This window comes from Thamnophis sirtalis, unplaced genomic scaffold, assembly GCF_051295495.1.
Source record: "Thamnophis sirtalis isolate CommonGarterSnake01/CBP01778 unplaced genomic scaffold, rThaSir2_p1.2 scaffold_3, whole genome shotgun sequence".
NCBI lineage: Eukaryota > Metazoa > Chordata > Lepidosauria > Squamata > Natricidae > Thamnophis > Thamnophis sirtalis.
In genome coordinates this window covers 141,590,822-141,613,397 of record NW_028261383.1, presented here as the reverse complement: position 1 = coordinate 141,613,397, position 22,576 = coordinate 141,590,822, and the positions used below count along the sequence as shown (strand labels likewise).

Genomic DNA, 22,576 nt, shown 5'->3' with positions numbered 1-22,576 from the left:
TTTTGTGTACGTCAATACCAATTAGCAATATCAGCCATCTGCATTTGCCTTGCGTCACACAAAGCGCCAAAGATTTATATCAGCAAGTAACTCTGTGGTATCGATTTTGAGTCATTGCTACTTTCCCACAGAAGAAGTATCTGTAAATCTTAGTTTTTGACCTGTTTACTTTCTTTTTTGCTAAATATATAGTTTACCTCCCTTATTTTTACTACTAATTGGAACTTTGTTCACATTCCCTAGGGAGCACCTTAAAGTTTCTATTTTGAGAAGCAAGTCCAGGAAAAAGAAGCAGGTGCTATTGCTCTATAATGCACACTTCTTTTCAGAGTGGAAGAAGGTGGTACATCTATTTGCTCTAAACACTCCAGGATGTATGATGACAGAAGAGGCTAAAATGGAACCCACTGGCAAGGACAGAGAAAGAGAAAGACATCATAAATCAACCCTCCCAAATAAAAAGGCCCTGTCTTCTCATTGTAATTATTCATCTTAATAGAAAAGCAAACCGTCTTTTAAATGTAGTATTTATCTAGTCTTGTATTTAGGGTTCAGGGTACGTCATGGCCCCATCGGAGCCTGGGTCCAAGGAGGAGGATGAGATGGAGCTAGGAATGACCAGAGGAACAGGACGAAGTAGTCCTCGGGTCTGGGAAGGGGCGCCAGCGAAGGAGAGAGGGTGCAGGATGACCAAGTGGGGAGGAGAGGGCAGTCAGTGGTGCAGAGAAGTGACAGAGCTCTGGCGATGAGTAATTATCTCCCCCCCCCTCAATCCCCGAGAACGGAGAATGGAGAGGAGGCAGGATCAGTGCAGGGCAACCCGACGACTTGACTCGGGAAGAGGGCGCCCTGCCCCTCTTCGCAAGGCTCACCTGGGGAATGAGATTTAAAGACTTGCCATTGGGAGGGGCACTTGTTGGGAACAAGTGTTGCCTTTTTCCAGTCTCAGGAGCTGTTACCGACATTTGGATACTTTGCTGTACCTTGTCCTGCTTGCCTTGCTTGCTTGGCCTGGCTATGTGCAAGTTTGCAGCGACACAGTTCTGCTCTGTGTTGTGCTGCTGTCCCAGTGAACTCTTCCTGCGACGAGGACTCCTTGGAACCAAATTCCTTCAACTGTGGCTGCTCTCAGAACTGTGCTACTCCTCTGGACTAATAGCAGCCAGGATCTATTCGAGGTGTTTGTTTAGAGTTTTGCTCCTAGACTTGCAGTGAACAGTGGCACTTGAGGGGTAAGTTGGAGCAATAAAGGGGAGTTAAGCTTTTGTTCTGGCTGTGTTGCTTCTGTTCCCAGTCCCTGGTCATCACAGAGTAGTACAACCCTCTGTGTTTGACACTAATGATAACCTTGAGAAGCTAGGAATCAAGGACCAGCCCAAAATGAGTCAATGGGCTGAATGGCCCATCTTCATCTTCCTGATTAATAACCAGCACTCCTGTTTTGGATAGCTGTAGAAATGCAATAACTCCAACGTTGAGCAGTGAAAGCTGAAGTGTCCAATTTTAGCATTGACTAATTGTCCTGCTAACAAAGCTTAGTACAGAACGTAAAATTACACATGGTGCCCAGGATTGTGATCATTTGCAAGAACATACAGTGCAGTCATCCAGTTTATGTGATATTTACCCACTGGATACCTGTCTGCAGCACCTATCTTATCCTCACACCTGTGTATCACAAAACTACAACACACATATGGCATGTACCCACTATAAAGATGTTGTATCTAAACTCAAGCAGGCCTGGTCACGGCACGGATAAAATAATGTAGTATTTTAATATCTATATAGTAAAAAAAACAATCTACAACTTCTACATTTTAGAGATAAAAATAGAGGCACTGCATTCTCACATCCATACTACCCTCGGATTGCAGTGCCTTTGCCAGTAGCCATGCTGACTGGGATAGAACGGATTTGTAATCCCTACCTATCTGGAGGACACACGGCTAGAGAGAGCTGTTCTATCTCGTTCATATAGTGAGCCTTTCTGTACAGTGCATCAAGCCAGATTGATGAGGATGCTCGGGTGACCAACATCAAATAGCAAAGCAGATTTGGCAGACAAAACTATACAGCAATAAGGTGACACATATTTTGCTTTTAGCTTTTCTATTCTTCCCCCCCCCCCCCTTTTGATGCCTTTGAGTCAGTGTTGACTTTTGTTGACTCCGTGGACAGGTTCAGGCAGTTTTCTTGCCAAGATCAGAGAGGTGCTTTGCCAGTGCCTTCTTTTTCCTAGGGTTGAGAGATTGACTGGCCCCAAGTCACCCAGCTGGCTTTCATGCCTCAGGTGGGATTATAACTAACTGTCTTCTGCTTTCTAGTCACGTACCTCAGCCACTACGCCAAACTGGCTCTCTGAGCTCATTAATCTTTGCCAAATTATTCATCCCAGAAGAAAAAAAATATTGCAACCATTAAGGAAATTGAGTATCTGTGAATGAATAATTCAAATGCCCTGAGAACTGTTAGTAAAGTATTACACGGAGAAAACAATACAGGTAGTCCTCGACTTATGACCACAATTGAGCCTTACATTTCTGTTGTGGTGAGACATTTGTTAAGTGAGTATTGCCCAATTTTAGGACCTTTCTTGCCACAGCTGTTAGGTGAATCGCTGTGGTTAAGTTAGTAACACAGTTATTAAGTAAATCTGGCTTCCCCATTGACTTTGTTCACGGGTGTCAAACTCACTGCGTCACACGACGTTTCACATTTCCCCCATTCATGGAGCTGGGGTGGGTGTGGCCTGTGCATGACGCATCCAGCCCATGGGCCGCCAGTTTCACACCCCTGACTTTGCTTTTCAAAAGGTCACAAAATGTGATTACATGACCCCAGGACATTGCAACTGTCATAAATTTGAGTCAGTTGCCAAGTGTCTGACTTTTGATCACATGACCATGGGCATGCTGAACTGGTCGTAAGTGTGAAAAATGACCATAAGTCACTTTTCCCAGTTGTTGTAACTTTGAACAATCACTAAATGAGCTGTTGTAAGTCGAGGACTACCTGTATCCAGTAAAAAGTATGAGATGAGACATGGGCTATGATTTCAAGAGCTTCAGCTCAGCAAGAGGGCCTTTGGTTTATAAGGAACTGCAGTGAAAATTCTTCATCCCTCAGGAATAAGTGTAACTGTGTTTCTGGGACGAGCTTAACTGCCAAAAATAGCAATTTTGACCCCACTGTATGTATGGAGAAATGTTAAAAAAATAAAAAGGCATGGCCAAAAAGTTCAAAAAGTACTTCACATTTTGTATTTCAGCTCTGTGAGCAGGAAAAAAAACATATTTCCTGTGCTGAAATAGTACAACATATCTATGAAACAGATCTCAATCTTCCCAAGAAATTGGTGAGAACAATTTGCACTTGAGTAAAGTGCATCTTAGAATCATTTCTAAACACAGTGTGATTTCTACTTTCTTGTGGGACGTTGAAAAGTCTAGTATAATTGCCACCTTCAGGAGGACCTTGGTGTACTTCAAAGATTCTAAAGTAATGCCTTCTTAACACTCTGAAGGCCACAAGTGCTAACAAAACAGTATTTAGAAAAGGTTGACACCTACACAGAATGGAGAAAAGGTTAATTATACTGGGAAAAATCTTTTTCTTTGCTTCCTCCTGCCTATTTCAGCGTTCTCCAACTTGCTGTTTTGCAAATGTTTTGCAATTCCCATTCAAAACCAAGAGAAACATTTTTCCCCATCAGTTGTTATCTTTAATTTCAGATGCAAAAGTCATTGCTCTTTTCTCTAACTAAAGAAAATGCTACCACTGTACCTTTAGGGCAATTTGAGAGAAAACATATTTCCCCCTCCAGAATTGTAAGAGGAAGTCATAACAGTTTCAGGAAGAAAAAAAAAAACTTCGTAGAAAGCCAAATTTAATCTCTATTTCATCACAAAGCTGCTGTTCTTAAGTAATTAAGCAACAGAAATCTCTGGTGATCACATCAGCTCTATTTAACCCTTACATACTTTGAAAACAATGACAGAGGCACTATGGTCTAAAGTTAATACTGGAACCAATGCAGTTATCCCAGACATCCATTTTTTTCTTGGAATAGGATGGATTTTTGGATGCTTGCTTGTCTGATCTCCTTAAGACTATAATTAATTGCCTGGCTCTCTTCTAGCTTCATCAAAAGATGTTCCCAAGTCAAATTCATCTCTTTCAATATTGCACGTGTAATGTAATTCAAAAATAAGCTAAAGCGTTTATTAGGCTTATTACAAAGCCAAAATCATTTTCCATAAGATAACAATGAATATTCTGAATTCATTTTTCCCCGCTTCCAAAGAAGGAGCCTGAGCATGACTGCGTGCCATTCCTGGAATTAAAACCTAAAGCAGGCACCAAGAGATAACAAGCCTCCAAGACAATTGCTTAATCTGTACAATATTTTAGTAAATGCAGGCTGGATTTTATTATAGATTTTAGTTATTAATTACTATTTTATACTAGAATTTATAATTGTATATTTACTGAATGTTTTTATTTGTTCTGGTCTATGACAGTAAACTATACTGGTGCTGGTGAACTATGGTGCTGGAGAAGACTCCTGCGAGTCCCTTGGATTGCAAGGAGATTAAACCTAGAGGAGATCAACCTTTACTACTCTTTAGAAGGCCAGATCCTGAAGATGAAACTCAAAATACTTTGGCCACCAAATGAGAAGGAAGGACTCACTGGAGAAGAGCCTAATGATGGGAAATATTAAGAGAAAAAGAAGAAGGGGACAACAGAGAATGAGGTGGCTGGATGGAGTCACTGAAGCAGTAGGCTTGAACTTAAATGGACTCCGAGGGATGGTAGAGGACAGGAAGGCCTGGAAGAACGTTGTCCATGGGGTCGTGATGGTCAGACACAACTTTGCAACTAACAACAACAACGATTGTAATAAACTGAATTGATTGATTGACTGAATTGGTAAATACAAAAGTTTTATCAGGTGAAAATCAGTACTTCAGAGCATACAGAATAATTGACAACTTCAGTACTATGAATCTGATTGGAACAGAAAGAACTATAGATTTAGGAAGAATATATGTGCCCAGTGTAAAAAAAAATGCTTAGGATTTCTTATTGTGACTACCAGGCCTATTTAGGTTGCATAAATATCATATATCCACATTGCAGTATCTTTTAAAGTATTTTCCAAGCAAGTATATCCGCAACCTTCTAGTAAGAAACCTAGATCATATATATTCCTAAGCCATAATGTGGTTTGGTTTTGGCTTGACAATCTTATTCCAAGAAAGGAGCCATAGCTTATGAACCACAGTAGATGAAATTGTCTATTGCCATGTACCAAAAACCATCTTGTTAGTGAAATTGATGAATCCATGTTTGTCAAGCTGCAATGGAGGCATTCTATTCCATCATCTCTGCATTCTTTTTGCTCTTTTTCCAACCAATTGCTGGATTTTCAATTGAGATACCACAGCTCAGTATTTTAAGAGATTAGCTTTTTGCTAACTCATACTACAGGTACTCCTTGACTTACAAGGACTACTCAAAGCTACAACAGTGATGGAAAAAAGCACCTCAGAACCAACCCTAACTCTTAATGATAGTTGCAGCAACCCCAAGACCACATGATTAAAATGTGGATGCTTGGCAACTGGCAGCAGCCTGAGTTCATGTGATCATCATTTCTGACCTTTCTTGCTGGGCACAGTCAGACTTGCTTAATGACTCCATCAGTTAACAACTGTGGCAAAAAAGCAGGCATGACTCATTTAATGGTACTTTGCTTAGCAATGAGTGATTCTGTTCCCAAATTGGGAGTAGTTGAGGACTGCCTATATATGCCCCTGAACCTTGTATAATGTGACACATAGAAATTTTCACAATGATTAATGTAGAAGAGCTTTCCCAGATTTCAGTGTTTATCTTTGGAAAACCATTTTGCAGAAGTTTTACAGCTTCCTAATTTTTCTTAAAAATAACTCCAAATGTTAGTCAAGTGAGGGTTTGTTTATATATAAAGTGGGAAAGAAAAAAAATGTAAACATAAGATGGAAACAGGTAAAATAATATTGTGAGTTATGTAGGCTTCTTCTCTAGTGTTATTTCTTATAAAATCAGAATTTTATATACATTGTCAAAAAAGATCTCCCTTATGCAGCAAGACAAGCTAGATAAACATGCTTTGTTAATCTTAAAAGCTGTTTCTCATTCAGTGAGAACTAAATAATTACTTTGTGATCAAATTATACGTACAGTTAAGCCTTCATTATTCTTGCCACCAAGGGTGTACAGACTTCCATCATTGGGATCAGGAAGAAATGCCGGCCTAGGACTGAAGAAATAATTAAAACAGCAATTACTGCGTTGTATTTGTGAAAAGAAAAGACAGCAGAGTTGTGGTCAGTGTACATTTACTTGTGAGCATGGCTATATTATGAAACAGATGTGTTTTTTTTTAAAGGCAAATATGCGTTTTTATTTAAGCACAGTCATTTAAACCCCTGGTTTTGCATACCACAGCCTCTGAATTTGGATGGTCATACCGTAGTAATCTTTCAAATTCCTTGATTTCAAGTTATTTTCATTCTTTCAAACTACATGCCACATTTCAATTTGGAAATTAATTATATGGGTTCGTTTTAGTAATAATTTCTAATCAGCTGTTCTGGTAAAATGGGGAACAGATTGGGCAGATGTTGATGAAATACAAGCTCAAACAGTTCCTTGTCCTGCAATCAGAGTTACCTTGCCTATTCCTCCTGAAGATCAATGTATTTGGTAGCTTATGAACCAGCATGCCTCTTTTGAAGCAAATACCATACTGAACTGCTCTTCACGGTCAAGAATAAAGCTATGATGTGTAAAATAAGCTTCAACATGCTAAATTCATATTAAAATAAGTACATACTTTAACATAATCTTGGGCTGACATTTTGAATTTGAGAAGTCATTCTTGGAGTTGAAGTCCACACATCCTAAAGCTGCCAAAGCTGAAAAATACTGCTCTATGTTCTTGTGGCCATAATTTTATTTATTTAGGCTATAACTCATTTTTCTACTGCCCACTGCAATCTACAGGGACATTCTTCTGGCCATTTAATTGAGGCAAACTCAATTAAAAATGACATTAAAAACAGACAAGTCATGTAAGCCATAAGGTTTTTCAGGCACCATAGGAAACCATTAGGGGTATTCTGAGGGTGTCAAAAAAGTGAAGATGGCAGCCACAGCTACCATAAAGTCCTGCCTGCTTTTATATGCACTGCACAGCATGCTGGCTGGGGAATTCTGGGAGTTGGAGTCCACCCATCTTAAGTTGCCAAGGTTGAAACAGACTATACAGGAACATAGCATTCTCTAACTCTCCTGTTGCTGGTGGATCATAGAGCTTCCCAGCTTTCCTGTTTTGTAGGAGGCAAGAAGGTTATTGATCCTCCCAGCCTTTAAAGTACTTTTGAAGTGTCTTCTGAGAAGGAATGGGACAAATAGACGCTGCCAACTCGCTGCAAGACAGCTCACTATAGGACAATTCAACGAATACAAAAGTTACATTAATTTTGCCAGAATCATGACCAATAATAAAGAAAGTCAATCCAGAAATACAAGAGTTACAATAATTTTGACAAAAAGGTCACTAATAATAAAAGTATCTGAAGTAATTAACACAGCGTTGAATTGTCCCACAGTGAGTGGGCCATGACATGTTGGCCAAGGTAAACTGTCCTAGATCCTTTCTGAGGGTCACATGGGAGAGGGGCCAGGCAAAAATTGGGAGCACTGTCTCTTGTGCTTTATGGAAATTAGCACTGACTTTGGGCATGAGTCAAGGTCTCATGATCTTGCAGAAATACACAGATCACCTTTTACTGACAGCTTCCAATTCTCCCACATTTCTCTCTAATGTTTGGTGTACTAGAATAATTGCTAATAGTTTCGGGTAAAAGTGACTGATTTGAACGGAACGGACATTAAAGTTTTGAGAACTATGACTGGTTCCCTGAAAAGAAACAGTGAGTGAATCACTGGAAATAAGAGGAGACTTGCATGTTGCAAAAAGAAAAGGATCTGTCCGTAGGCCTTGCCTGTCCAGAGACTGGAGCTCAAAATGCCTAATGGAGCCAGGTCTGCTCAATGGCTAGTAGTCCTGCCCCCAAGGGCATTTGGAAGAACCTATATTGGTCTCATGATTTACATCACCAGTCAACAGCATGATCAGTCAATTGATATTGTTATATTTGGGGAATTGCTGGATGTCTTCACAGTTTTACTGCAGGGCCTGGAAAGCTGCAGCTCAGATGTTTTAATTCGCTTTCCAGGCACTCAGTGCTGGCCAGCCTGCATCTGGATGTAGAACTAGGTTTTGAGGCAGAATGTCTGGGCTTTCCATGTGGTGTCCTGAGAGCTCCTATATCATTTCTACTAGGGGTTGTACATGTGGCCTTGTTCCAAAGGTCCTTTAATCTGGATCTGCCCTGACTCTATAAACAAATCATGCTGCTGTCTACACCAGCAGGTGTCACACTTTTACCTGATCTGACAATACTCTTAGAACCAGTCTTTTTGTCCTCAGCTCCTATAGGTTAAGCAGTTAAAGAGTACCTTTGAGGGAATGCACCATCTTATTTAGATGTGAGTTTCTCACACCGCCAGGCTGGCAACCTATATCCGATTGACATTCCCTGCACCAGATGGGCTGAGGACCATTAATACTTTGCACATAGATGGAATATGATGGTAATTTGGTACTGGATTAGGAGAAGGACCTACTCTAGTACCTCAAACCATCTTCCACTATAATTTTACCTCAGCTTCCTTGGCACTGGGATCACAGCCTTTTGGAACTCGAGAGTCTGCCACTAATATAAACCCATTTTTCTTTCATCTCTGATGGTGGAATCCCAGAGACAGAATTTGCTTCAGAAAACTGTTTATGTTCTTCTCTTGCATTTCCAGAGACAGTGAAGCCTCATTGTGACATTACTCACTGCTATCTGCATAGAGCAGTGTTTCTCAACCTTGTCAACTTGAAGATGTCTGGATTTCAACTCCCAGAATTCCCCAGCCAGCATTCGCTGGCTGGGGAATTCTGGGACTTGAAGTCCAGACATCTTCAAGTTGACAAGGTTGAGAAACACTGGCATAGAGGTTACTTTGATACGCCTGGTGTCTAGTTCATTGGAAAGAAGTTGTTAAGCCCTGCTGCATGGTAAATAAGCTCAGAGCTGGTGTTGCTGTTCATATGTTGGCCGAGGCTGGCGGAATGTCCTCTCAATTTGGTGTGCTGCCCCTAGGCCTTTGTTGCAGTTTGGCCTGGTCAATATGGCTGGTTGATTGGAATGGCTCCAATGGGCCTCCTTTCGTTGGTCTTATTTTTTGGCTGTGGCCTCTTGCCTGAAGCTAGTGCCTCAGTCAGTTGGTTCATGCTTGCAGAGCACAGCCTGCTCGACTACATGTTTGTTGACATTACTAGTATTTTTCTCATATTTTTTCCCCCCTCCTCAGCTCTCAAACTGCCGGGGAAGCCTCTGCTTCCTCCTAGAAGGCAGAGCTAAAGAATGAGGCAAGAGCTGTTCCACAGAACAGGAAGAAACCTTACGCTAGGCTTTTTACAATGAAGTGGTGTTGTTATTAACCCTTTCTGTCCTGGCTTCATTTTTAAGGACAGAAAATGAGCCTTTCCTTCTTGCTATACCCCACAATGTCCCCATCCTCCCCCCCACAACTAATACTGAGAGGTTTATGTAGAGATTTCAGAAGAATAATAATTCTGGAAGAAACAAATAGCTGTACTGCTCATATAATCAACCATTTTGATCTAACCTACAAAGCTTGCACTGTAGAAGTGCTATCATTTTAAAAGCTTGGGGTTGTGTTAGTTGTTGTTTTCCAGGGCAATTAAAAAGAAAACCAAACTAGGAACTGTAGATCCTGAAGAAGTAGGGCGAAAAGGAGGAGAACTTACTCTTCCATGTGCAGCGGCACCTGAAGTACAGGATCTGCAAACAAAAAGAAAAGGTCAAGGTACAAGCAATTAAGCATTCTGGCCTCACATCAAGCTTACAGCCTGTGATCCAGCTGGCACCCGAGGAGGTTTGTAGTTTGCAAGAAAAGTCAGATAAGGAGTTTGTAAGAAAGAAGTTCAAACAGGAAAAATGCAGTGGAAGAGTAACCTGATTAGCAATTATATTCCACTTGCTACAATTCAGGGACTTAGCAAAAAAAAAAAATGAGGTCCCTGAGTTGCCACAGTTAAATGAGTTTATAATTTGCAAAACCTTTCTGTTCTGTTCCTTGGGGGTTTCGGTTCTTCATTAACATTCTTACTTTCATCTTAAAATTTGCCACTCTCTCTACACCCCGAGTTTAATGTTTAAGTTGTCCATTCTTTAGACTATGTATTTATTTATTGCTTAAATTACTTTGTGAAGTGTATGAAATGAATTGTAGTAGACAAATAACAATGTTCCTTACGCTGGAATGCGATCTCTCTGCCCCTTCGTGGCAGCTCCCACATGATATAACAATGCTGCAAAAATATTGCTGTATTATGATCAAGAGCAGATTGAAAGTCTTGTAAACCTCCAAATTCTGCTAGCACCCCAGGATCTTAAACCAGTATGATCAACGATAAAGGAATCAAAATGAGTTTTGTCACTCTTGCTCTAGTTCTTATTATCCAAATTGTTAGTTTTACTCAGAACTGGAAAGAGTGCCATGAGCTTTATGCATATTTTCTACATGCAAGCGAGAGAAGGTAAGACAAACATGTTGCAAACCTTAATAGCTATTTATGAGAGCAGGGTTGGGTCACGCATGGTTACTCAACACCAGTCAGTTTATTGTGATTTTTAAAATGTCTTAAATACCATTTTAATCAATATAGATTGATAAATTCAGCAACTGTGCTCTCATGCCTCACACAAAATAGAGCAATAAATACATAATATTAATGCAGTGATGAATTAAAACACTTCGATGAAATATTTATATGAGGAATATAGTCCATTTATACAAACATTCAGCAGGATTTATGTGAGCACCTGTTCCTTTAAAAAGCAGATTACTTCTTGGAAGGAAAACAAATCTATACAGCAACACTGCCTAGTGCCACAAACAATTTCCTATCAGCTTCTTTCCCCAGATAAACAAAATGATGCAAGAGCAAAGAAATAGGAGAATGAGTCCTCTTACAGGGAAACTTGGCACTGCTTTACACACTGCTTTATTTTTCACATAAACAGGTCACTTATCTTTGACAAAAACTGCTAAGTCAGGGAGGGGTTCCCATTACTGAATGCCATGACCAAAGAAGCAAACCTGTTGAATTGTTGCCTGTTGCGTTATATTTTTTAGGCACAGAAGTCTTTCCAAGAAAAGGGTATTGGTACTTACCTGATATGCCTCATCCAGAGGTGGGTTCCTACCAGTTCGCACCTATTCGGTAGAACCGGTTCATCAAATCTACCGAACCGGTTAGAAGAGGTTCCACCAGTGGACCCAGAAAGCAGGCCACACCTACAGAAGAGGTTCCAAAATTTTTTGAAACCCACCACTGATAGCCCTGATGTCCAACAGGTGTTGGATGGCCTCCTGCATCAGCAACCTCCGGGTCAGATTGCTCAAGATAGGGCAGATCCGGGAGGAACTGGGGGGGGCTAGAGAGGAACTCAAGTGACAGGCCATTCCGAAAGGTGTTTTGAACCCACTTAACTGGAGGAGGATAAGTCCCAGCGGTTGACGAAGTATGCCAAGTGGCGCCCAATGGGGGGAGGAGCTAGGTCTAGATCTAGTTTTTGCGAAAGGAGAGCCCGCCGCCTCCTCCTCCACCCCCTCAAAAAGGTCACTTTTGCTGTCTGCCCCTCTGCTTTCTGCCTGAGTATCTCTGCCTGGAAGAGAAACCTCCCTGGTACTGCTTGGGGCCCGAGTACACAAAATCTGACCCCCTGAAGGAATCCTGACCCTGGAAGGAGGACCCGAAGTCCTGGCCCTGAGGATATGACCGTCTGGGGTATGGAGCAGTCCTGAAGCTGGCCTTCCTTGGGGCAGTGCACCTTCCGCTTGTCCTTGTTCTCTACCAGAAAGGGATCAAGAGCTGCTCCGAAGAAAAATTCCCCCATGAAGGGAGCCGATGCCAGACGCCACTTGTGGCGTACATCCGCTTGCCACTGTCATAGGCAAAGTGGTCTGCGAGAAGCGATGGACGAGGCAATTGCCCTGGAGACAAACCTGGCTGCCGCCAAGGTGGTGTCTGATGATAATTGTTGTTGATGTCTTGGTGAGACCTGACATCTGATATGGGAACTCACTGTTGGAGGTCCTGCAACCACAGTAGAGAACACCAGTTGAAGAAGGAGGCAGTGGTGACTGCTTTCACTGCCCAGGCAGTCGCTTGGTGACCCCTTTGTAGGGTGATATCCACCTTCTTGTCTTCCTCCTTCAGTGCATCCTCTGGTTCCCCTGGCATGCTCGTAGCCGTATGCAGGGCCATGACAATACCAATAGCAATAGCAGTTAGACTTATATACCGCTTCATAGGGCTTTCAGCCCTCTCTAAACGGTTTACAGAGTCAGCATATTGCCCCCAATAACAATCCGGGTCCTCATTTTACCCACCTCGGAAGGATGGAAGGCTGAGTCAACCCTGAGCTGGTGAGATTTGAACAGCCGAACTGCAGAACTGCAGTCAGCTGAAGTAGCCTGCAGTGCTGCATTTAACCACTGCGCCACCTCGGCTCATGACAGGTGCATCGATGGAGGGTTGTGACAGTGCCTGGGCCATGTCCTTATCCACGTTAAAGAACGTCTTGTCTGTGGATGTAGGCAAGGGCCCTGCCGTGGGAGATGGCCATTGATGCTTGACCGGGTCCAAAAAGTACTTGGGCGTGGGCACCGTGTCGACCTCGATGGCCTGCTCCTCGAAGATGGTCTCTGCCAAGAAACCCTGGCGGCCATCTTGGCCTTGAACAGAAGTGATTTGTAGAAAGAAGGCTGGAATAAACCGGGAGAAGGTTGGCTTGGGAGCTGACATGCCTTCATCTTCAGAGAGTTTGTCCTCTCTGATTTCGCTCTCCTCTGATTCCAAATCATTGTCCTCCTGGGACGAGCCCGGGGAACTTGGAGGTTCCTCCCCCTGGGTTTCCAGCCCTTCTGTTATCATAGGCAAGGGTGCTGCCTGTGGTTGTCTCTGTGGTTGTTTTTTTTTTTTTAAATTATCAAATATGTTTTATTTTCATTTTTCCATTTTCATTTCATACAGTCACATATATACTGTGCATAACTGGGGCCATATAACATTGGGCAATAAACACAGCCATCTTTGTCAAAAATACTCCCCAAAATACAAGACCAATATACCACTTCAACCCTCCATACACCCTTTCTTTCTCCCCCCTCCAACTTTCCTTTCTCCCTTTCAACATTCCCCTCTCCTACTTCCCCTCCCCCTCTATCACTCCTTTCTCCCAATACACTCCCTCCCTTCCATCTCACCCTCCTTCCGATCCTCTCTCCCACCCTCTCTACCCCTCCCTCTTCTTTCCCTCTGCTCCTCCCTTCGGTGTATTTCTACTATCTATCGATATATTCAGCTTCTTATTTTTACACTAAAATTAAAAAAGGCAACAGCATACAAGTGCAATCATATTACTTTAAAATCTGGCACATACTATATTTCCCCCCTCCCCCCTATGACCCCACCTCCCTTCCCCCCTCCCAACTTCCCAGAGCCCGTACACGGTATAGCTTTTTATCAAACACAGTCTAAGATGTATTAAAGCCAAGAAAATTAAAAAAAAAAAATAAAGAAAAAAAAGGGAAAAGAAAAAAAGAAAGAGAAGAAAAAAAGTCAGTAAAATCTCTGCATTGAACTCAGCTTCTTACCATTACACAAACTTTAAGCAGTTTACATTGTTCCTAATCTTAATTGTTTGATTACCTGCAGGATTTCCCCAGAAGTTATTTGTTGATTCAACTTTTGCCTGTACTCTTCTCTAACTAGGGGCCTTATCTCTTTATCTAAGTATCTGTCTATTTCTAAACCCTTAATTTTGTCCCCTTTGTACCTCCTTCCTCTATAACACAATTTGGATACATTTCAAATTTTTCTTTTGGTTTCCTCTTCCAACTCTTTTCGTTTTTGCCCTTGTTTATGTCTATATATTTTTTTTAAATTCATCAGTACTCCTCTCATATATGCTTTACTTACATCTCCTACAAATTCCCTGAATATACCCTTATTCATATTCAGAACAAAGTATTCAGATAGCAATTTTTTACAATCATTAATATACTTTTCATATCAAAATAAACTCCCATTCGACCTCCAAGACCTTCTTGCCTGCACTACCCTTCCTAATTCCGTCCAGACTGGGTTATGATCCAAGAGAACCCTTGCCGCAATCTTTGTCTTCTTCACCCTAGAAGATAAATCATTAGTGATTTGTATAAAATTCGAAGTTGTCCATCAAGTCTTTTTCCCTTCTAGAATTAAGTCTAATGCGATATATCTTCCAAAGGGATCTGCTTCAGTTCGCTCAGCCTTAATGTCTTTTCTTAAGTATAGAACTATACCATTTTTCTTTTGCGTAGCAGAGGTCACAAAATATTGACCAAGTTTGAGGTTGAACAGATATTTTAGATCAGTTAATTTAATATGAATTTCTTGCAGACAAATTATATCGTTCTTGAACTGTTTGAGATAGTAAAATATTTTCTTTCTCTTCTGTAAAGAGTTCAGACATAACTCCTTGATCAATGGCCGATGATTATTGAGGTTGTTGCAGTCTGCCTTGTTTTCCCATTCGTCTGGTAGTTGTACGGCTAGGTCTTTGTTCTCTGGTCCCTTGCCCTTCTGGAAGGAGGAAATGGTGCTTTCTGTCTGGTAGTTGTGTGATTTGCTGTTTATCTTGTCCTTCTCGTAGTCTTTCTCCAGATCCAGATGATTCAGGGTGTCCCACCTTCAGGGTCTTGTGATAGAAATCTCGGGCTTCCCATACAGAATTGAGGCGATATTTTTGCTTATCAAATGTAATTATAATACCAAATGGCACATCCCATCTATACTGTATCTGACGGTTTCTGAGTTCTTCCACTAGAAAAGCATAATCTCTCCTGGCTCTTAGCATTTGGGGTGGTATTTCTTTCAAGACAATCAAGTTCTGTCCGCCAATTTGTAGACTGGTATTATAAGACTCTTGTAGTATCATGTTTCTAGACTCTCTTGTAGTAAAATATATAATTACATCTCGAGGAAGTTGTCTCTGTTTTGCCAGCCAAGAATTAATGTGATAAATTTTTTCGATCTGCCAGTCAAAGTTGATCCCCGGTCTTCCCACCAGACGGTTAAAGGCCTCTGAGAAAATCTGCTTCAAGTTCTCCTGTTCGTTTTCACGCAGCCCCCTGACTCTTAATGCAAGCTCCATCTGTTTGTAGTGTATCATAACAATTTGTTTTTCTGCGTTTTCAACTTTTTGTTGCACCACTTCAGTTTTGGATGTCAAGTTAGTGTTGGCTTCATCAAGAACCTCTAGCTTATCTTCCATTCCAGCAACATATTCTGTCAATACAGTTACAAGTCCCACCATATCGTCCTTTGTTTTGGTAATCCTAGTATCAAGCTTATCATATAAGTCTGCATTAAATTTCTTTATCTCCTCTCTAAATTCTCTAAGAGTCTCAAAAAAAAATTCTTTCGTTAGCAAATCTCCAGTAGGGGGCGTAGAGGGTGAAAGCTGCAACTTTGTGCCAAGTGCGTGAGGTGTATTCCTAAAAGGATGTCTCCCCGACTTTGATTTTGATGCCATTATTTCTTTTCTTCAAACAATTATTCAACAATTATTCAAAGTCTGCTGGCCCGTTGTGTAGCTTGCGAGAGAAGAAAGTATTAAGTCCCCCCTTTATTTGTTCTTAGAAGTTTTTCAAAAGGTTTCGGAAAAGAGCATTGTAACAAAGCAAGTTTCAAAAGATTAGCATTGTACACGGCGGGGCATAACCTTTTCCTAGGGGGTCACAGCAACACTTGTAATAACAACACAAATAATTCATACACCATTCGAAAGCCCATCAAAAACTGAGTTTATTGACACGATTTAATAGTCAGTATGACCACCATTAGCCCTTCGAACAGCATTCAAACGAGGTGGATAAGAACACAACAAATCTTCAAACAGTTCCGTTCGATTTTCCAGATTTTTCAACACAGTTTCCAAATTCATTCTCAAAGTTTCAACCGAAACAAATTTAACATTTAATAGCTCATTCAATTCAGTTTTTTATGGGCTTTAAAATGAGGTGTCGCGGAAGTTGTAAACTGCTGTCGATCTTGCTGTGACCCCCTAGGAAAAGGTTATGCCCCGCCCTGTAATGAAACAGTTCATATTCATCTCTATTTAGAATGTCTCTATGTTAACAAGGAGGCTTTTACAGCTTTTAAAAGTTGATAAGAAAAAAAAATCTTGGAAGCTCTTCAGAGAAGAGAAGAGAAAGAGAAACAAAACTAATTAGTCAGAGAATGCTATCTGGCTGTTCCTTTGATCTTTCTCTCTGTTGGACAGTTAAGTATGTGGCATCCGCCATTTTAGGAGCTTATTTTTTTTAGAAACCTGATGCACAAAGAAAGCTCTTTCTTTTTAAAAAATTTTTTTAAAAAAAGGACAGATAAGGTTCTCGGGTACGGGCTCTGCTTGTATTAATCTCAAATAGATATATCAAAAATTGTCCTAAGCGGGGGTTCCTTACTTTGCGCCGTAGTGGTTACGTAGTGGTTACGGCAGAAGTTCCTGGCTCGGAGGTGTGATTCAGCCTTCGGTAGGCCCCCCTTCAGCAAAAAAAAAAGCTGCAAACTTCAAAGAAAAGCTCTTGCCAGCTGGATCTCTCTCTCTCATCTTCTTTGCCTGAAGAATGAGTTTATCTACCAGGTATTTAGGCAGATAACGCAGCCAGGAACCCGGGGGCAGCTCGTTAAGCTGCCGCCATTGGCAAGGTCCCGCCCCAGAAGCCGTCTCTGTGGTTGTTGAAAGGCCGCTGCCATGCACTGCTGGAAGGCCTGCATCATCATGTCCTGGAAGTTGGGTACCTCTATGGAGGGTAGCTGGTTGGTACCCATGCCCACCGGTGCAGAGGAAGTGGCTTGTGGCGAAGGCCCCGTGGGCGGGAGTTGCCCCAATGATGCTGCGTGTGGGGATGATTGCCACCCTTGTGCCGAACCCCAGAGGCTCAAGGTATCAATGGGGATCCTTCCTTGTAAGGCTGGGTCTCCCTCTGTGGCCTTACTGGGTGAGGAAATCTCTGGGGCCCTCCCCTCTGTTCCTAGCCTCGAGCTGGTGTCTTGGCTGCCCCCCTTCTTGCAGAGTCGCGCCAAAGCCCTATGCCTCTGCTTTTCAAATTTAGAAGTGAGCTTGGAGGGCTTGGGGCCACCTTCAGCCTCTAATTCCATCCTGGGGGGAATGTGCCTCTTCTTGGCTTTTGCCTTGGCACCTCCCCTTCTGGGCTGCCTCAGGGGTGGTACTGACCTGGATTGCTCCTCTCTCCCTCCGGAGGGGCTGCTGGAGATCGTTGGGAGGGCCAGGATCCTGCCAGCCTCTTCGGGGGTACTGGGGGCTCGCATCTTTGATCATGTGGTCCCCTCCGGCTTCAAAATGGCACTTCACATCAAAGAAGAAAGGGCGCTGCCTTTAAAATTGCGATTGCCAGCGGCTTGTGCTCCAAGGAACTACTGCATGCCCTTGCAGCCGGGATTCCTCTCTCCTGCCTCTTCTGCACTGCTGGCCGGCTCTGCTCATGGTCTCTTCCCTGCTGGGCCATGTGGAAGTGGCGTGGGTGCTCCTCGGCATTTGAAAAAGCCACGGTTCACTGTTCAACCCCTGAGGGGAATGGCGGGGTGCTCCAGCGCCGGTAGAGCCTCCTCGGCAATGCTCACCTTCAGTAAGGCTCGTGCCCTCACTTTACGGCTTGCCCGGTCACTGGTCCTCACTGAGTGTCCCTGGACTCGCTCAGTGACCTGGGCAGCGCGCCATTCCTGAGCGCTAGTGGAGAGCACTTCTGACTCGAGCCGGCAGGAGGATACTATTTGAATCTTTCTTGGTCTTTTTTCTCTTTTTCAGGAGTTCTAGGATGGTCAAACCATCCAGTTGGGGACTGAGTCGATAACAGGGTGGGACCTGGTGATTAGGGTGTGACCCAAAGAGCTTAACTGACTCAGTCCAATCAACAAGAGGAGAAGGTCAAACCCATGCTGGATACTCCTCCCCCTCACTATGGAGAAGGATAAATCTCAAAACAAAATTTCCCCCATTGTCCCTTCCATTATTTGTCATATGCCAGCAAATGCATTCACTACAAAATAGTTGTGCAATGTCTTTGGACTGGCTAAAAACCTTTCACCTGGATCCAGGTCTTACTTCACTGTAGGATACTGTCTGTGAACATTGATGGTGAGCAGACTATGCATCTTTTTTGTCATGTGCCTTGATGGCATTCACTCACTTTTCAGTATGGGGAAAAATAAAGAACTATGTTTTTCTCCCTCATTACAAAGCAGGCACCATTTTTATTTATGAAACTAATAGTCCTATAGGGAAAAAAACTTACTGATTTATCAATATTTTCATATCCAAGAATTACCTTTTGCTAACTGGCATCTAAATATTTAATTCTGGCCATGTCTTTCCTATTCTCCTTTATTTTCTACTCCTTTATATACTCTTTTTACCAAATGATAACAGATCTCTCTCTCTCTCTCTCTCTCCCTCTCTCTCTCTCTCTCTCTCTCTCTCCACCCACCCACACACACACTATAACCAGCTCAGAAGCCTCTTTATAAAGTAGAACCATATAAATTGCATATAAATCGCATATAATCAGAAAGCTGTAGTTTTATACATTCTCCAAAATACTAAAAATACAACTTTCTCTCCTTCATTACAGACTTTCATTCCTTCATCATATTCCTCTTCCATTTTTTTTCTAAGCAAATACATTGAATAAATAGAATACTCACATACCCAATGTTTCACAAAGGAGCACAATGTATATTTATTTTCCACTATTTCTTCGTGCTTCCCTACAAAAAAAGCCAGGGACGCGGTGATTCAGTGGCTAAGACGCTGAGCTTGTCAATCAGAAAGGCCGGCAGTTTGGTGGTTCGAATCCCTAGCACCACCTAACGGAGTGAGCTCCTGTTACTTGTCCCAGCTTCTGCCCACCTAGCAGTTTGAAAGCATGTAAAAATGCAATTAGAAAAAATAGGGATCACCTTTGGTGGGAGGATAACAGCGTTCCATGCCACTTTAGCATTTAGTCATGCCATCTACATGACCACGGAGACGTCTTCAGACAGCGCTGGCTATTCGGCTATGAAAAGGAGATGAGCACTGCCCCCTAGAGTTGGGAACGACTAGCACATATGTGCGTGGGGAACCTTTACCTTTACAAAAACAGCCAAGTCACACAGGATAAATTCAATAGCAGTTAACATGGATAGCCAAACTTTCATGTATTCCTCAATACTACCAGCAGGAAGTCCTAGGATTTGATGGCATGGGTTTCTAGCATGGTCTGATGGTTTAATTACATAAAAAGCTTTCTGAAGAGATCTTGTCCAGATTAATTTGTCTGCATATAAAATAATCTTTTAATTCTGAAATGTGCTCTCAAGTAAATTGAAGGTTTCTTTTTTATTTCCATTTTGAATGTGGAATATTTAAGAGATAACTCATACACTGCTTGAGCTATTATCACTGGGACCATCTTCTCCAGATAATGTTGGCTAGCCCAAAGGAGTCGGGCTGGGAGAGGATGCCTGCTTGTAATCGGTAAGCCATGTTAGCTCTTTGCAACAGGCCAGGTCAAGAAACAGAAGCAACATGGATTCTAGGAATGTTCTTGAACATCGTAGGGCAACATAATCTTGAAAGCTAGTTAGAAATTCTGTCTGCCTTATCTTATCTCAAACAAAAACAAGGAGGGCAGGACTTTTTTGAATTTCTTTCTTGTGCTTTCTATTTTCTTAGGACTAAGTTGCTCTTTTTCCTTTCTTAATGGTTCATTGTTCTTTTGCCTTTTCCCAAGGCCAGACCTACATTCAGGCAGAGTCCTAGAGAGACATGTTCTCACAGCATGTCCTTTACTTGGCCTCCATATTCTTGTTGGATCTCACCTTCCGTCCTTCAGGTAAACTTCAGGAAAACACCGTTTTCTTACACAAAGCGTTCAGAGACTGAGCGCATCAATAGATTTAATGTTGGAATATGTTCTTTTACGGATGTTTCAATGTATGTATATTGTAAATCATCAAAAGTCTTACAAATAAACAGCATGCAAATGTTAGAGACAAGTGTTCAGATAGAAGCTACTGAAACCTTCAGCAAAATAGAGGAATTCCAAACAAACTGGCAGGATACACCATCCCAGTCCCTCTGACCCCTGACCTCATTAGAATTCAGTATTTGGTAGACCAGGAACATTTTCCCTCTTCATTGGGTATTTTCTAGAGCACGGGGCCTCCAACCTTGGCAACTTTAAGCCTTTGGTGGCTGGAGAATTCTAGGAGTTGAAGTCCACCAGGCTTAAAGTTGTCAAGGTTAGAGACCCCTTACTGTCCCCTTAGGGGACAGTATCATGCCCCTGGTGATATTAACCTCCTTGGGTTTGCACTCTGCCATTCTCTTTTTATATCTTTTTTTCATTTCTTTTTTTAAAAGGCATGGAATCAAGAAGAAAAGAAGATAGGGAGGAGAGAAAAGCAGGGAGAAAAAGAGATTTACGAATAATATATAAAAAAATCCAATGTACCTTAAAATAGTGCTGCATATTGAAAAACCCTTTATCAATCCAAGACATCAGAACATTATTAAAGTCAAATTGATGCTCGATAATTAAAAGAGTAGCTGCTATAATATGAATTATAAATCCAAATTAAGGATTAACAAAGATTTCGATCTCACATAAGAATTCTTATTTAATGAATCAATTAGGAATTGATATACTAAAATATCTAACTTCAGATGCAATACAGGTCATATGAACAATTGTAATCCATGCACAGTTTACAAGTTGAACTAAATTCTCCATCAGACTTGTTCTTCAAATATAAGAGCACAAAACAGTTAGCCATCCATCTTTATGCTTTATAATAAAATAAAGTGTTATGCAGCTGTTAACATATTCAGAATGAGCTTAGTATACCTTATGTGAATATAACACTTGGTAATGTTTGATAGAAAAACAACTGCCTAGAAAGATAATTCTATCTTTAAAATTTGTTTCATCCTACAATAAATCATCTTTCAAAATTGTTGAGTTTTAAAACATTGACACCAGAGGTGGTATTCATCAAGTTCTGACCAGTTCTGGAGAACTGGTAGCGGAAATTTTGAGTAGTTCAGAGAACTGGTAAATACCACCTCTGACTGGTCCCGCCCCCATCTATTCTCTGCCTCCCGAGTCCCTGCTGATTGGGAAGAAATGGGGATTTTGCAGTAACCTTCTCCTGGAATGGGAAGGGAATGGAGATTTTACAGTATCCTTCCCCTGCCATGCCCTACCAAGCCACGCCCACAGAACCAGTAGTAAAAACGTTTGAATCCCACCGTTGATTTACACCAAAGATGACAAAAAAACAGATCTAATTACTATATTTCCAAATTATTAAAGCAAATGAATTAAAATATTTTAGCAGAGAATACTGGAGGTAAAAGATCTTGTACTAGTTTTTCTCTGAGTGCAACTTTCACAGTAACTTTAATATTTGTTTTTCATTCCTTTTCCCATTGCTGCATATCGATTGCCCTCTTTAAATTCTGCATTCATTTAATCATACCATCTTTAACTTGTTTGGTTCTGAGTTATATTGCACTAACAACTTATAAATAAGCCCCCACTGATGTTGGAAGCTTGTCAAATTCAGTCAAGTCTCTTAGTATTCTATCATTTCTTAGTAGTTCCTTTTGAACTAGGTTGCTTATTTGAAGTCACCGGAATCAATAAGGTGATTCTGACCATTCTGAAGAAAGAACCTCAAAAGATTTCACCTTTGTTTTATTAATAATTAGCTCTTGCAGTATGACAACCGCACCCCACCCAATGGTCATTTTTGGGACAGTGTATTCACTTAAATGAAAATAATATTACTGAAGGAAGGGAAGATAGTCTGAATTGATTTTTTCCCTTATATTCCATACTTTTACTCCTTGTTTTATGATCAGATAGATTGAGCACTTCTGCCTTTATTGAGCCACCTTCAAGTCCTGCTCCCTCAAAAGACAAAACCCATCCATAAAGTGATTAATTTGGTAACACAGATTGAAATTTCAGTCAATCAAACCTTTATTTCAAGGCCAGAGAACACAACTATAAAATACATAACCCTGTAAGTATTATTAATAAAACCTTAAAAAAAAACAAAAATGAGGTGTTTTTTTTTTAAAAAGTTATAATTATAGGTTGAAATTTGGTTTTGCCTATCTACCTCCTTATTCCATTTCTTAAAAAATCATAAACCTAAATCCCTTTTATTTGACCACTCACTTATTTGTCTCTGGCACTCAAGTCAATACATTGTCTTTAATTCCCACTGGAAAAAATTGAAGTACAAAGTTCACCC

At 41.3% G+C, this 22,576-nt stretch overlaps 2 protein-coding genes across 3 annotated transcripts in view; one reads left to right on the top strand and one right to left on the bottom strand.

The window, feature by feature from the left end:
• ZC3H10 (zinc finger CCCH-type containing 10) overlaps positions 1–4,601 on the top strand; it is a 45,368-nt gene extending 40,767 nt beyond the window's left edge. Inside the window, exon 3 of the transcript XR_015696025.1 lies at positions 4,524–4,601. The gene's annotated coding sequence lies outside the window, so the exon portion shown is untranslated. The remainder of the gene's footprint in view (positions 1–4,523) is intronic.
• ERN1 (endoplasmic reticulum to nucleus signaling 1) overlaps positions 1–22,576 on the bottom strand; it is an 89,169-nt gene that overhangs the window by 29,486 nt on the left and 37,107 nt on the right. For both annotated transcript variants that reach the window (XM_014069448.2, XM_014069449.2), the window contains exons 3-4: positions 9,941–9,974; positions 6,232–6,310 (exon numbers count right to left, since the gene is read on the bottom strand). In XM_014069448.2, the coding sequence (XP_013924923.2) occupies positions 6,232–6,310; positions 9,941–9,974 (113 nt within the window). The remainder of the gene's footprint in view (positions 1–6,231; positions 6,311–9,940; positions 9,975–22,576) is intronic.